A 12033-nucleotide genomic window follows, 5' to 3' on the forward strand; every position below is an offset into this window, starting at 1 on the left:
CTGCTATAGTCTGCCCTGGCTGTGTGGTTTAGACAGAAGATTATCTAGAGAGGAGTGAGCTTGGTCCTCTGACAGGGCCTTTGGTTTACAGACCCACTTCCATGTCAGTGACTGGTCCTTAAAACTTTACTGTTTAGAGTCCTCGACATGCCCGTCACAAAAGAGGACATCCCAGCAAATACAGAAAAATATGTTCAACCTCATTAGCCATCAGAGAAATACAAATTATATTCATTAGAATATCAAAAATGACAAACACTCACCATACCAAGGGGAACAAATGGAATTCTCACTCATGCCCTGTAGGAGTGTCAACTGGTATAACCATTTTGGAAAAGTGATGTAGTATCTGACAAAGCTGAACATAAGTAAATCCTATGAGCCCACAATTCCACCCCTAAGGATATACCCAAAAGAAATGTACACAAAGAATTACATATTCAGGAATGCTAATAGCAGCACTACTCATAACAAACCAGAACTGCAACTGGAAACATGCAAATGTTCATCCACAAGGAAATGAATGAAATCTGGTACAGTTACACAATGGAATATAATATACAGAAGATAAAAGTATGAACTACAGTTCCAACACAGAAGACTCTCACAGACATAATACCAAGTGAAACAAGCCAGACACCAAAGAATGCTTGCTAAATGAGTTCATTTATGTAAAAGACTGGCAAACTAATTAGTAATGCTGGAAGTGAGGAGGAAGGTGTACATTTAGAGAGGAAAGTAGTGGTGCTGATTCGAAGGAAGCAAGTGGGGCACTTCTGTGGAACTAGTAATATTCAGTTTCTTGATCTGGGTGGTGGTTACCTGGGTGTGTTCATTTTGTGATAATTCACAGAGCTTTATAGTTTGTGGTATGTATGTTATGTTATACTTAATCAAAACATTGTTATTTTGTAATCAAAGAGGCAGTATAATATATGTCCCCCAGTTCTGGTTATGAATTCCACTTCAATCCCTAACTAGCCCTGAGACCTCAAAACCATGTGGATGGTAAACAATGTTGTCTTTCTGAATTTCCCTCTTGATGGTCTGGAAAATGGGGACAGGAAAGCCTGTCTTCATCACAATGCTGAGAGAATTTTTAAAAAGAAGACGTCCCTAGAGTCTGGTGTGGCACCTGGGTGCCTAGCATGCAGTAGGAGCTCAGGTTGTGGGAGCTATCATCACCTACATTAACCAGACTCCCTAACTTATATCTTTATTCTCAGCCTCCAAATCCTAGCTAGAGAAAGCATCTGACAGTTATGCTAGAAGGTCATATCCCTTAGCACTGCAAATTTGTTCCCTGAAACTTCCAAATGTAGACACAGTTGCTTAAATCCTAAAGTATACAATTATTCACTGGAGCACTTTTAACAAAAGTGCTGTTTTTCTTGAAACCAAAAATTGGAATTTAAGCAAGAGGATACTTAGGCTCAGAAGGCAGAGTTCTGGAATTGGGACTGTCCCATGTTATATAAAGTACATGAGGAAGCTGCTCCCAAACTCATAACAGCAAGTTCAGAATGGTTGATAGTACATGGGGGCCACCCAAGGCCATCTTCCTCCTCCTGAGCACCTGATCTAGGAAGTTGCTAAGCCTCACTAAAAGTAATGGGTAAAAATACCCAGACCGGGGCCTGCCTAAGACTGTGGTTAGTTAGCAACAGGCGTGGGATGAAACTCATGTATGTGTACCCTTAACCACCATCCTATGTTATTCTGTAGAACACCAAAGACAGCACCAACCCAAAAGTGGGATTCTCTGAATTCATCTGATTTTCAAATCTTGGATGCTTGCTATACATACAGATCCTCAGGTTTCTTCCTAAGGAATCCAATTTAGAAGGAGCAGATGAGGCTCAGGATTCTGTATTCTTAAGATTTATCCCAGATAATTCTAACACTGGGCAAATTTAGAGAGACCCTAGACTAGAAGTTCATGGTAAGACACAAGTGGATTAAATTTAAAAAAGAACATTTAACTTGACTTTCATGAAATTCAACACAGTACAGTTTGGTGGGAGGGGGCCTGACTACCTTTGTCTACATGGTAGAGGTAGGTCTCCTGACTCATGGCAGATAGGAGGTGCAGGACGAAGGTGTAGATGCGGGTTTTATCATCACTATTGTCCTCCCAGGTGTAGTCCTGGATCACGTTGAGAAGCTCTCGAACAAGAAACAGGATCCCATGTTCAGGATGATCCTAGTGGAAAAGGAAATATGATAAAGGATAAATATTCCTAGATATGAAGCAAGAGAAAAAGAAATCAAGACAGAAACTCAGGTCCCTCCCTTTAGCAGCTGTAGAGAATTAAAGAACCAGCTATGGTGAAACAATACAGAGTAAAATAACGAAATGTCATTAATCCCACTCATGAACATCCTGCAGTCTGTGGAGACAAACTTTGAGAGCATCCCTTTTTAGGTTCCAGAATAAGAAAGCAAAGTTACTTGTCTGCTTAATGGCCTATTTCTAAAATTATAATCCTATTCTCATGTACAGAGCAGTAAAAAGTCCTGTTCCTATAACTACAAAAACAAGATTGCAGGTCTCAAAGCAGATGAAATGAACACAGAAGCGACCTACTTTGCATAAGCACCCCCCAAATGATCACTGTCACCACAAGGCACTGACTTTAAAAAAGCCTCATTAGGTAGGGCATTCAACAACATTAACAGTTAAATTGAGGACACTCTTTTGGGAGAAGAAAAGCCCAAGAGACAGTCACAGAGTTTATAATGCTGTTTCTCAGAAGCTAAACTGAATTAGAAAAGAGTGCTGACATTAAAAAAAAAAAAAAAAAAAAAAAAAAACAGATTTCCGGCCAAGATGGAGGTGTAGACAGACATGCTGTGTCTCCCTCCACAACTAAGACGGAATACAACTACCTCAAAACTAGAAACAACCAGAAGTTCCAGAAAATCAAACTGCATGGAAGTGCAGCAAACAAAGATATAAAGAAGAAATACTCATCCAGACAGGTAGGAGGAGCGGAGCCAGGGTGGAGAGGACACAGTGTGGTGGGGCAGGCCAGCCCCTCACCGGACCTTGCAGCTCACAGTCCCAGCACTGGGGAAAATCAAGCCTCATTGCCTCTGACTGCAAACTAGTGGGGGTTGGGGTTGAGGCATAAACTGCAGGTCTCAGCAGAGTCTGCTTGTTTAAAGGGCCACCATGGTCCTAGAACATCCGCAGACCCACTCACTCTGGGAATGATGGCCAGGGCAGCAGAGAGAGGGGCACGAGGCCAGTACAGAAGTGGGAGAGGTGCCTGGAAAAGGGGCGAGTGCTGGGCAAGCAGCATTGTTCCCTCTTGCACCCCTCCCCCACATACAGCGCTACAACGTGGTGAAACAGGCTGCCCTATACTGACGAATCCCTAAGGCTCTGCCCCTTACAATGTAACAGGAGCAACAGCTCTACCTGGGACCTGGAGACAAACAAACATAGGAGTCTGTCAGAATGAGGAGACAGGGAAGTATGACCCAAAAGGGGGAATGGATCAAGGTTCAAGTGGGAGAACTAAGCAACAAGGAGATAGCCAACCCAACATATGAGATAGACAACCTAACAGACACAGAATTCAAAACACTGGTGATAAAGATGCTCACAGGCTTGACAGATATGCTTGAGTACAGCAAAAGCATAAGAGAAGAAGTGAAGGCTATGCGAAGTGAAAAGAAAGAAAATCCACACAAAACCAATGGTGAAGGGGTTCATATCAATGATTTGGAAAATAAGGAAGAAAAAAACAGTCAACCAGTGTATAATGAGGAAGCAAGAATTGAAAAAATTGAGGAAAACTTCCCAAATTTTTTGAAGGAGATGGACATACAGGTCCAGGAAGCACGGAAGGTCCCAGGTGAGCTGGACCCAGAGGAGATCACACCAGCATACATCATGATTGAGATGCCAAAGGTGAAAGATAAAGACAGAGTCCTGGGGGCAGCAAGAGAGAGGCGGAGAATTGCCTACAGTGGGGGTGCCTATGGGACTATTAGCTGATTTCTCAGAGGACATTTTGCAGGCAGGAAGGGACTGGCAAGCAATATTCAATGTGATGAAAAGCAACCTACAATCAAGATTACTCTATCCAGCAAAGCTATCATTTGGAATGGAAGTGCAGATGAAGTGCTTCCCAGACAAGGTGAAGCTAAAGGAGTTCATCATCACCAAGCCATTATTATATGAAATGTCAAAGGAACTTACTTAAGAAAAAGAAGATCAAAACTATGAACACTAAAATGACAACAAACACAACTATCAACAACTGAATCTAAAAAATAAAAACAAAATCCAACTAAGCAAACCAGAATAGGAACAGAATCATAGGTATGGGGATCATTTGGAGGGTTATCAGCTTAGAGGTGGGAGGGGTAGAAATGGGGAAATGGTACAGGGAGTAAGAAGCATAATCAGTTGGTACAAAAGACAGGGGAATGTTAATAATATAGGAAAGGGTGAAGCCAAAGAACTTATATGCACGACCCATGGACATGAACTAAGGGGAGTGGGATTGCTGGAGGGAAGGGGAGTACTGGGCAGAGGGGAGCAAAGGGGAAAAAACTGGAATTACTGTAACAACATAATCAATAAAATATACTTTAAAAAACAAAACAAAACTTTGCTGCTTCAATTCAGTTCCAAAAAGATATATATGATTATGTGGCTCCCCTGCTTAACACTCCCCAGAGACTCCTCTCACTGAGAACACATGTCCCACTCCTGCTGCCATCACCTCACTGACCTGGAGGATGCCCCTTGCCCCTCCCTCACTCTAGCCATCACTTTAAGATGCCTGGGACCAGCTGGACCACTGAGGGCCCTGTAACAACACAGGGCACACTCAGAGGTTAAATGAGGACTGTTTAGTAAAGAATAAAGATGTAGACAGAGTGAAGGGAACTAGGGAGGAACCCAGGGCCTATCAATAGCAGGAAGCCATCACCATTCTTGGGCTGAAAGCACACAGTGGGGAACATTACTGGACCATGAAAGACCTACAGCTGGAAGAGGCAGCCTGCAACAGCTGTGGCCTTGGATGCAGGAATCAAGCCAACACTAAACCATGGCCCAGATTGTAAATAACCCAACCTCACTGTCCTCCTGCCCTGCAATCTGCCACGGGTATCTCCTGCTGGCTGAAGAAGTTGGAAGCCGGAAAAAGACCAGGTGATGCAGTTCCCACAGGTCAGTCTCCCAGACAGGTCAGATGGACGGATGCTATGGGGAGCGGCTCATGTACCAACAACGTTCTGGCCTCTGGCCCTACTGTTCCTTCTGCTGGAATCTTTATCTGCAAGACTTTAACAGGGACAGGCTGACTCCATGAGAGCATCTAGATCTCATCGTACATGTGAAATCCTCAATGAGGCCTTCCCTCATCATCCAGAGCCCTCGAACCCCTTCCTCTCTCTCTCTTTTTTTTTAATCCCAAATCATCCTGACTTGTTTTCCAGAGCAGTCCTCACCATCTGAGGTGACCTTTTTTCTTCATTCAGTGAACTACCGAATATCTCTTGGTTCATCTGTTTATCTCGCTCATTATAGCCTAAAACTTTGAGAAGGACAAAGACTTTATCTGTCATGTTTGCCACTAACACACTTCCAGGACTGCCCAGCGAACACAATGTAAATGGTGCCCCATCCCCAGTTCCTAGGATAGTGTTGGGCATATGGCAGGCACTTGATAAATAATGTTGAATGGATTCCATTTTTTTGAGTACCTTCTATGTGCCAGGAGCTGAGGTGACTATAAAAAGAAATAACAGTAACTAACTTTTATGGTAGCTGTTATAGTTAAGCCATTTCCCTGAGAAGAGATTTTTTTTCAACCTCTTGTATGAGAAAAAAATTTTTCCACATGATATCCATGCTTCAGTGACCGGCCATGTCAAAAGAATGGATGCAGGCCGTATCCCCAAAGACCTCCTCTACGGCGAGCTAGCAGAAGGCAAGAGGATGACAGGGCGCCCAAAACTGCGGTTCAAAGACATCTGCAAAAAGGACATGACACAATGCTCCATCAATCTCAACACATAGGAAGTTCAAGCAGACGACCGCCTAGCCTGGAGGCTCGCGGTCAGGCAAGGTACGTCACGTGCAGAGGCTGCGCGCAACGAGGAGGCGGCCCAGAAAAGATCGAGGCGGAAGCAGCGTCAACAGCAGCAACAACGGCCATCTGCCTTCACCTGTAACAAGTGTGGCAGGGATTGTCACTCCCGAGTTGGACTGCACAGCCATTCTCGGCGGTGCAGATAGACTCTCAAGAAGCTACGCCATCGTCTCTCGAGACGGACGGCTGCCGACGACGACGACGACGAGTGACTATAACAATTTTTTTTTAAAAATGTATTTTGGTGGCTCAGTGCCAGCAACTGAAGGAAGACAAACACAGATTTTCTTTTTCAAAAAAGGAAAAAAAATTCCCGGATACAGCTGGCAATCTAAGTGGGAAAGGTTCCCCCTAGTATCCCTGCCAAGGCTGCCTCTCTGACACAGCAAACAAATGCTTAAAAGGAGGCTCCCAAGGGGCACCTGGAAAGGACTCAAACCTCCCTTCCAGCTGCACAGATGGGGCCTGGCTTCCACCATTTGCAATATCCCTTTGGATCCCTAGTATGTGGGAATACATCTATTAAATGTCATTCCATGGGACAAGAGATAATACCCTAGAATTTATGAACTTCCCAGGAGAGCCTAGATGAGAAGCAGAGGAAATAGCAATGAGCACAGACATCCTCGCTTTGAACTGTCTTGGCCACTTACTACTGGCTGGTGACTCTGGGGGAGTCACTTCACCTCTCTGTATGCCAGGGTCTACTTCTATGAAATAAGGGTAATAATAGGCTTGTTTGAAGTGAATGTTTGTGAACTGCTGGCTAGCCCATTGTAAGAGACATGGAAGTGTTGGTTAATTAAATAATAAAGTCTTTTAGAAAGGAGCCAGGACAAGGGTGTACGGGGAGGGAAAAAGAGCTGTAAGGGAAAAAGGAAGTGCAGGAGGGCAGGATTTGAGGCTGTCTAGAAGAGCCATCTGTGGAACTACCTGGCCCTGCAGGAGCCAGCTCCTCAGTCATGCCAGCTTGAGCCCCTCGCGTCTGTCTAGCCGCCCCATGCACTAGTTGCAGCAGCTCTCTTCTGGCCCCTCTAATGCACAGTGCCCCTTCATATCTCAATATCCTTATTCATGATACTTCCTCTGTCCAGAATGCCCTTTCCTTTCCCTCTGTATTTAATTACTAGTCTTCCTCTGGATCTCAGCTCAAGTGGCACTTTCTCAGGGAACAATTCTGACCCATTTCCCTTAAAATTGGAGGTTCTGACAGGTCCATGTAGTTCTTTACAGCACTTTATACAACTGTATGTAGTAAAGTGTGTGTTTTTTGCTTGGTGTCTATTTTTTCAGTGTGAGGACATGTTTCTCTTGTCACTCTTCAATTCCCAGATCAAGAAATGTTTGCAGGACAGATGTAATGAATAAAGCTTAGTACCTGGACATCATGTTATGCTTGTGGTTTGACCTTCTCACAAGGATAAGAAGTAGAAAATACATTTCCCTGCTGTGCCCTAGGTGATCAGTGCCAATAAACAGACAGTAATAGCATTTCCATCACCTACAAATTTTAACTACATCAAAATTACGCCTCTAAAGAGGTAACAACTGAACTTGTTTAATCAATTCTACTTTCCTTGACCTGCCCTATGTTGTTAAAAGAAATGCATTAGTTCAATTATACAGAGAAGGTCATTTTACAATCCACTCAGAGGCTAACTGCTGCTAACACCAAGATAGAATGCTTCAAAATGCTTCCAAAGTAGTTCTGTAGGCTGAGGAGAGAGTGCTGTCCTGGGAGAATGTTTACTTCTGCATTTATAAATATGAATAAAGTGGGTCAGGTATTTCATTTGGGCTAAAATGACTTCAACTTTTTCTTAACAAATAAAATGAATCAAAGCTTTTCAAACCCATCCTTTAAAAAGCCACTAAGGAAAACAGTATGGAAGTTCATCACAAAATCAAAAATTAGAACTATATTACAACCCAGCAATCCCACCTCTAAGTATTTATGTAAAATAATTGAAATCAAGATCTCAGAGAGATATTACTACTCCCATGTGGAAAAAACCTAAATGCCCATTAATGGATAAATGGATAAAGAACATGGGGAATACAATAAAATCCTATTCAGCCTTAAAAAGAAGGAAATTGCTTCACATACGACAACATAAATGAACCGTGAAAACATAAGGCTAAGTAAAACAAGCCAATTACAGAAAGACAAAAACTGCGATTCCACTTATATAAAGCATGGAAAATAGTCAGTTCATAGAAGCAAAGAGTGGAATATTGGTTGCCAAGAGTAGGGTGGAGAGGAAGAAACAGGGAGCTACTAATCAAGGAGCTTAAAGCTTCAACTAAGCAGCAGGACCGAGCATATGTTTTATTGATTTTAGAGAGAGAGAATGGGAGAGAGGGTCAGAGAGAGAAATATCATCGATCAGTTGCCTCCCAACATGCCCTGGCCAGGGATCGAACCTGCAACTTTTTGGTGTACGGGATGACACACCAACCGAGTTGCCCAGGCAAACCACCAATAATTTTTTTTTTAATGAAGAATAAAAGCTATGACATAAAAGGTAACAATTTGAACCAGATAAAAGGGAGATAAAGGAGCTGTTTTCAGGCTAAACTTACTCACAGCAGATGTGGCTCACATGTAGCCCATCTGTGGCTTCTGAGCTCACTCAGCACACAGCCTGACTATTCAGGCTGAATATCTCTAGCACATGCAGAGCCTACCAGCAGTTATGAATACTCCATCCCACAGGAAGGATGTAGGGTACTAAGGCTCAAGGACCCAGAGTAAATAAAACACACTGCAAACATTTCTCAGATCGTGCAGGAGCTCTGGAGTAGCGCAAATCTGGGTTCAAATCCCAGCTCTGCTGCTTACGATGATCTAGTGCAAGCTGCATGGCCTTTCCAGTTCTAGGTTTCCTTAAGTAGAAAAAGTTCAATGACTCTCACCTTGTAGGACTTGGGGGAGGATTCTTAGAACTGAATATTGACAAAGGGCTTTTTGTGAAGCACAGTAGAAAATCTGCATATAATTCTTGACTCCCCCAAAACAGCCCCTCGGTATCCACCAGGTTCTGGTTCCAGCACTCCCATGGATACAAAAATCCATGGATGCTCAAGTTCCTTATATAACAATGCACAAGGTCAGTCCTCTGCATCTGTGGATTCCCAAAAGAGGATGAAAAACAGTTTTTGATACACAGTTGGCTGAATCTCTGCATGCAAAACCTGGGCATACAGAGGGCATTTTTATTGAAAAATGTCCATGTAGTAGTATACCCAGAAAATTCAAAACCTATGTTGTTCAAGGGTCAACTGTAGTAAGAAGTCACAAAATATAGTTTTTCTTCTCATTATCTTTAGTAAACCCCAGCAAAGCACAAATGCTGATGCTAAGGAACCAGAAAATCTGCTGAAACCAGGGGACATTCCCATGAATGCCTAACGGGCCAAGTAGACAACAGAAATGGGTTTAGTGAGCCTGGAGGTGCCCAAAGGAACTGGAGAAAGTGCACCAAGTCCTCTACCCTCAGAACGAGGCAGCTGCTCCCCAGCTGTGGCCAACTGGCCAGGTCGGGGAATGTGGGCCCCACATGCCAGGACCTGATTTTTCAAAAGGAACCAAAAATATGTTTTGTGTGTGTGTGTGTGTGTGTGTGTGTGTGTGTGTGTGTGTGTGAGATTTACCAATTTTTAAATATGGGTAATTCATTCCAAATGTTTTCCAAGATTATGTGGTCAGCAAGCATGTCTACAGGCTAGATTCCACCCACTGGTCATCAGTTTGTAACCCGGACAAGAGTTGGTGCACAATGTGCTATCTATCACTGCAGTTCTGCCAGGTGGGCATTTGGATGACCTTTTAGAGAGGTGAAAATGAAGGCTCTGAGGAGTTACAAAACATTCCCAAGGCTGTAAGACCTTGGAGTCATTGGGTCAGGACCAAACACAAGTTTCTGACTCCAAACACAGGCTTTATATTAGGGCTCTGAGGATTTTTAACATAAAGAAAACTTCATATGCAGAAAGAAATGCCTTCGCCAAAATCAATCAATGAACAATGACATCGATCAACTTCCTTCTTAGAATCTGTGATTTCTTTTGTCCGTTCACTTGTTAAATAACTAAACTACCCAAAAAAGAAAGAAATTGATTATAAAGTACTAAGGAGATTTGAAAACGTTAAGTCAAGAGTCAGATCCAGCCTCCCATCCTTTAGAAATCTTGAGATCTAAATTGGGAGAGTTGTGGGAGCTGGGTCATTTTTGTCTCCTCAGCTTCACTGAAATATATTTCACATACCCAATAATTCACCCATTTAAAACGCACAATTCAATGTTTGCTAGTACATTCACAGAGTTGTACAATCATCACCACAATCAATTTTAGAACATTTTCATCACCCCAAATGGAACTCTGTCCCATGAGAGATGTTACTTTCAGGGCCCATGTCCAAAGGGGTGTTTTTCAAAGTGTGATTCTAGGACCACCTACACTTGAATTGATGAGGGAGCTTTAAAAAATGATGGTTCAGCCCTGGTTGGTGTGGCTCAGTGGACTGAGCACCAGCCTGCGAACCGAAGGGCCGCTGGTTTGATTCCCAGTCAGGGAACATGCCCGGGTTGCGGGCCAGGTCACCAGTTGGGGGCGTGCGAGAGGCAACCATACATTGATGTTTCTCTCCCTTTCTCCTTCCCTTGCTCTCTCTCTAAAAATAAATAAATAAATACATAAATCTTTTTTAAAAATGATGGTTCCGAGTAACACACTCTGGGACAGGGCCCCAAGAATCTGCATTCTAACAAGTATCCTTGATGCCTACAAACATTTGGCTCCATCAGGAGCCCTCACTGGCGTGGCTTTCTGGATTGAACACTGGACTGCGAACCAAAGGGTCACTGATTTAGGGCACGTGACAGGCAACCACACATTGATGTTTCTCTCCCTCTCATTCTCTCTCCCTTCCCCTCTCTCTAAAAATAAATAAAATCTTAAAAAGAAAGAAAAAAGAAAAAGCCAATTCATTCTCTGCATGGATCCTGGCATAGCCTGGTGAGGTTGATGGGCTCCCCAAAACACCTTAGAGAATATAAAATACATAAGACTACAAAAGAAAACAATTATACTAAAATAGTTACCAAAATATTTTTTCAGTTTATTTGTTATATTGTAATCTATGACTCCTTTGTGAATACACTTAAATAACAGACCTAACAACAGGACTAATAACTTCTGTGCTTTTTAGGGAAGCATGTAAACAATCTTCTGAAGTATCTTTCATTCCTGGATTGTGGTATGTACATACTGGTAACTTTTATTGGAGATAAATTCCCAGCTACTGTGGTTTTTACTGGCTCATTGACTATAATTCATAATGGAGCAAAAGGCTACATTTCACTGAGGTTTTTAAAAACAAAGGTGTTTTTTTTTTTCCTCATTTAAATTCATGGCCATCCTGTTAGTTCCTTATGTAGTAACTGGAGTCTTGATTAGGAGCCACTGCTAGGGTGAGGGTCCTTGTGCTTGTCCTGGGGGTGGCCCTGATTCCTTCCAGCCCAAGCCTGACTGCTCATCTCTTACAATCCTAATAAAACCCCAGCATCCTCCCAAAAGTGTCCCCTTTAACCTCTCCTACCGTGGCTTGGTTTCTAGTATTTTCCATCAAAAGAACATCACCATCATCACCCTTTTTAGTGCTTGCTATGTGCCAAGTCACTGTTTTAACCACATATGCATATTCTCTCAACAACGCTTAGGTGCAGATATTATTACTATTTTATAGTTGAAGAAACTGCGGCCTAGTAATATTACATAATTACCCAAGACTGCAGAATGAGGAGGAAGGGAACCTGTGAGTCCGTTCTAGGCATCTTGGTCCCAATGTCTGAGCCCCACGAATCACTAAATGATACTACCTTGACCATATTTAGAGCCTCAACTAATACATTGA

The 12033-nt window shown here is 42.8% G+C and overlaps 1 protein-coding gene across 1 annotated transcript in view; it reads right to left on the reverse strand.

Moving 5' to 3' along the window:
- The window catches only part of VPS35L (VPS35 endosomal protein sorting factor like), a 152857-nt gene that overhangs the window by 11650 nt on the left and 129174 nt on the right, over positions 1–12033 (reverse strand). Inside the window, exon 28 of the mRNA XM_090279397.1 lies at positions 2038–2203. Within this exon, the coding sequence (XP_090135523.1) occupies positions 2038–2203 (166 nt within the window). The remainder of the gene's footprint in view (positions 1–2037; positions 2204–12033) is intronic.

The sequence above is a fragment of the Furipterus horrens genome, unplaced genomic scaffold (genome assembly GCF_987537825.1).
Source record: "Furipterus horrens unplaced genomic scaffold, mFurHor1.1.pri manual_scaffold_5, whole genome shotgun sequence".
Lineage (NCBI taxonomy): Eukaryota > Metazoa > Chordata > Mammalia > Chiroptera > Furipteridae > Furipterus > Furipterus horrens.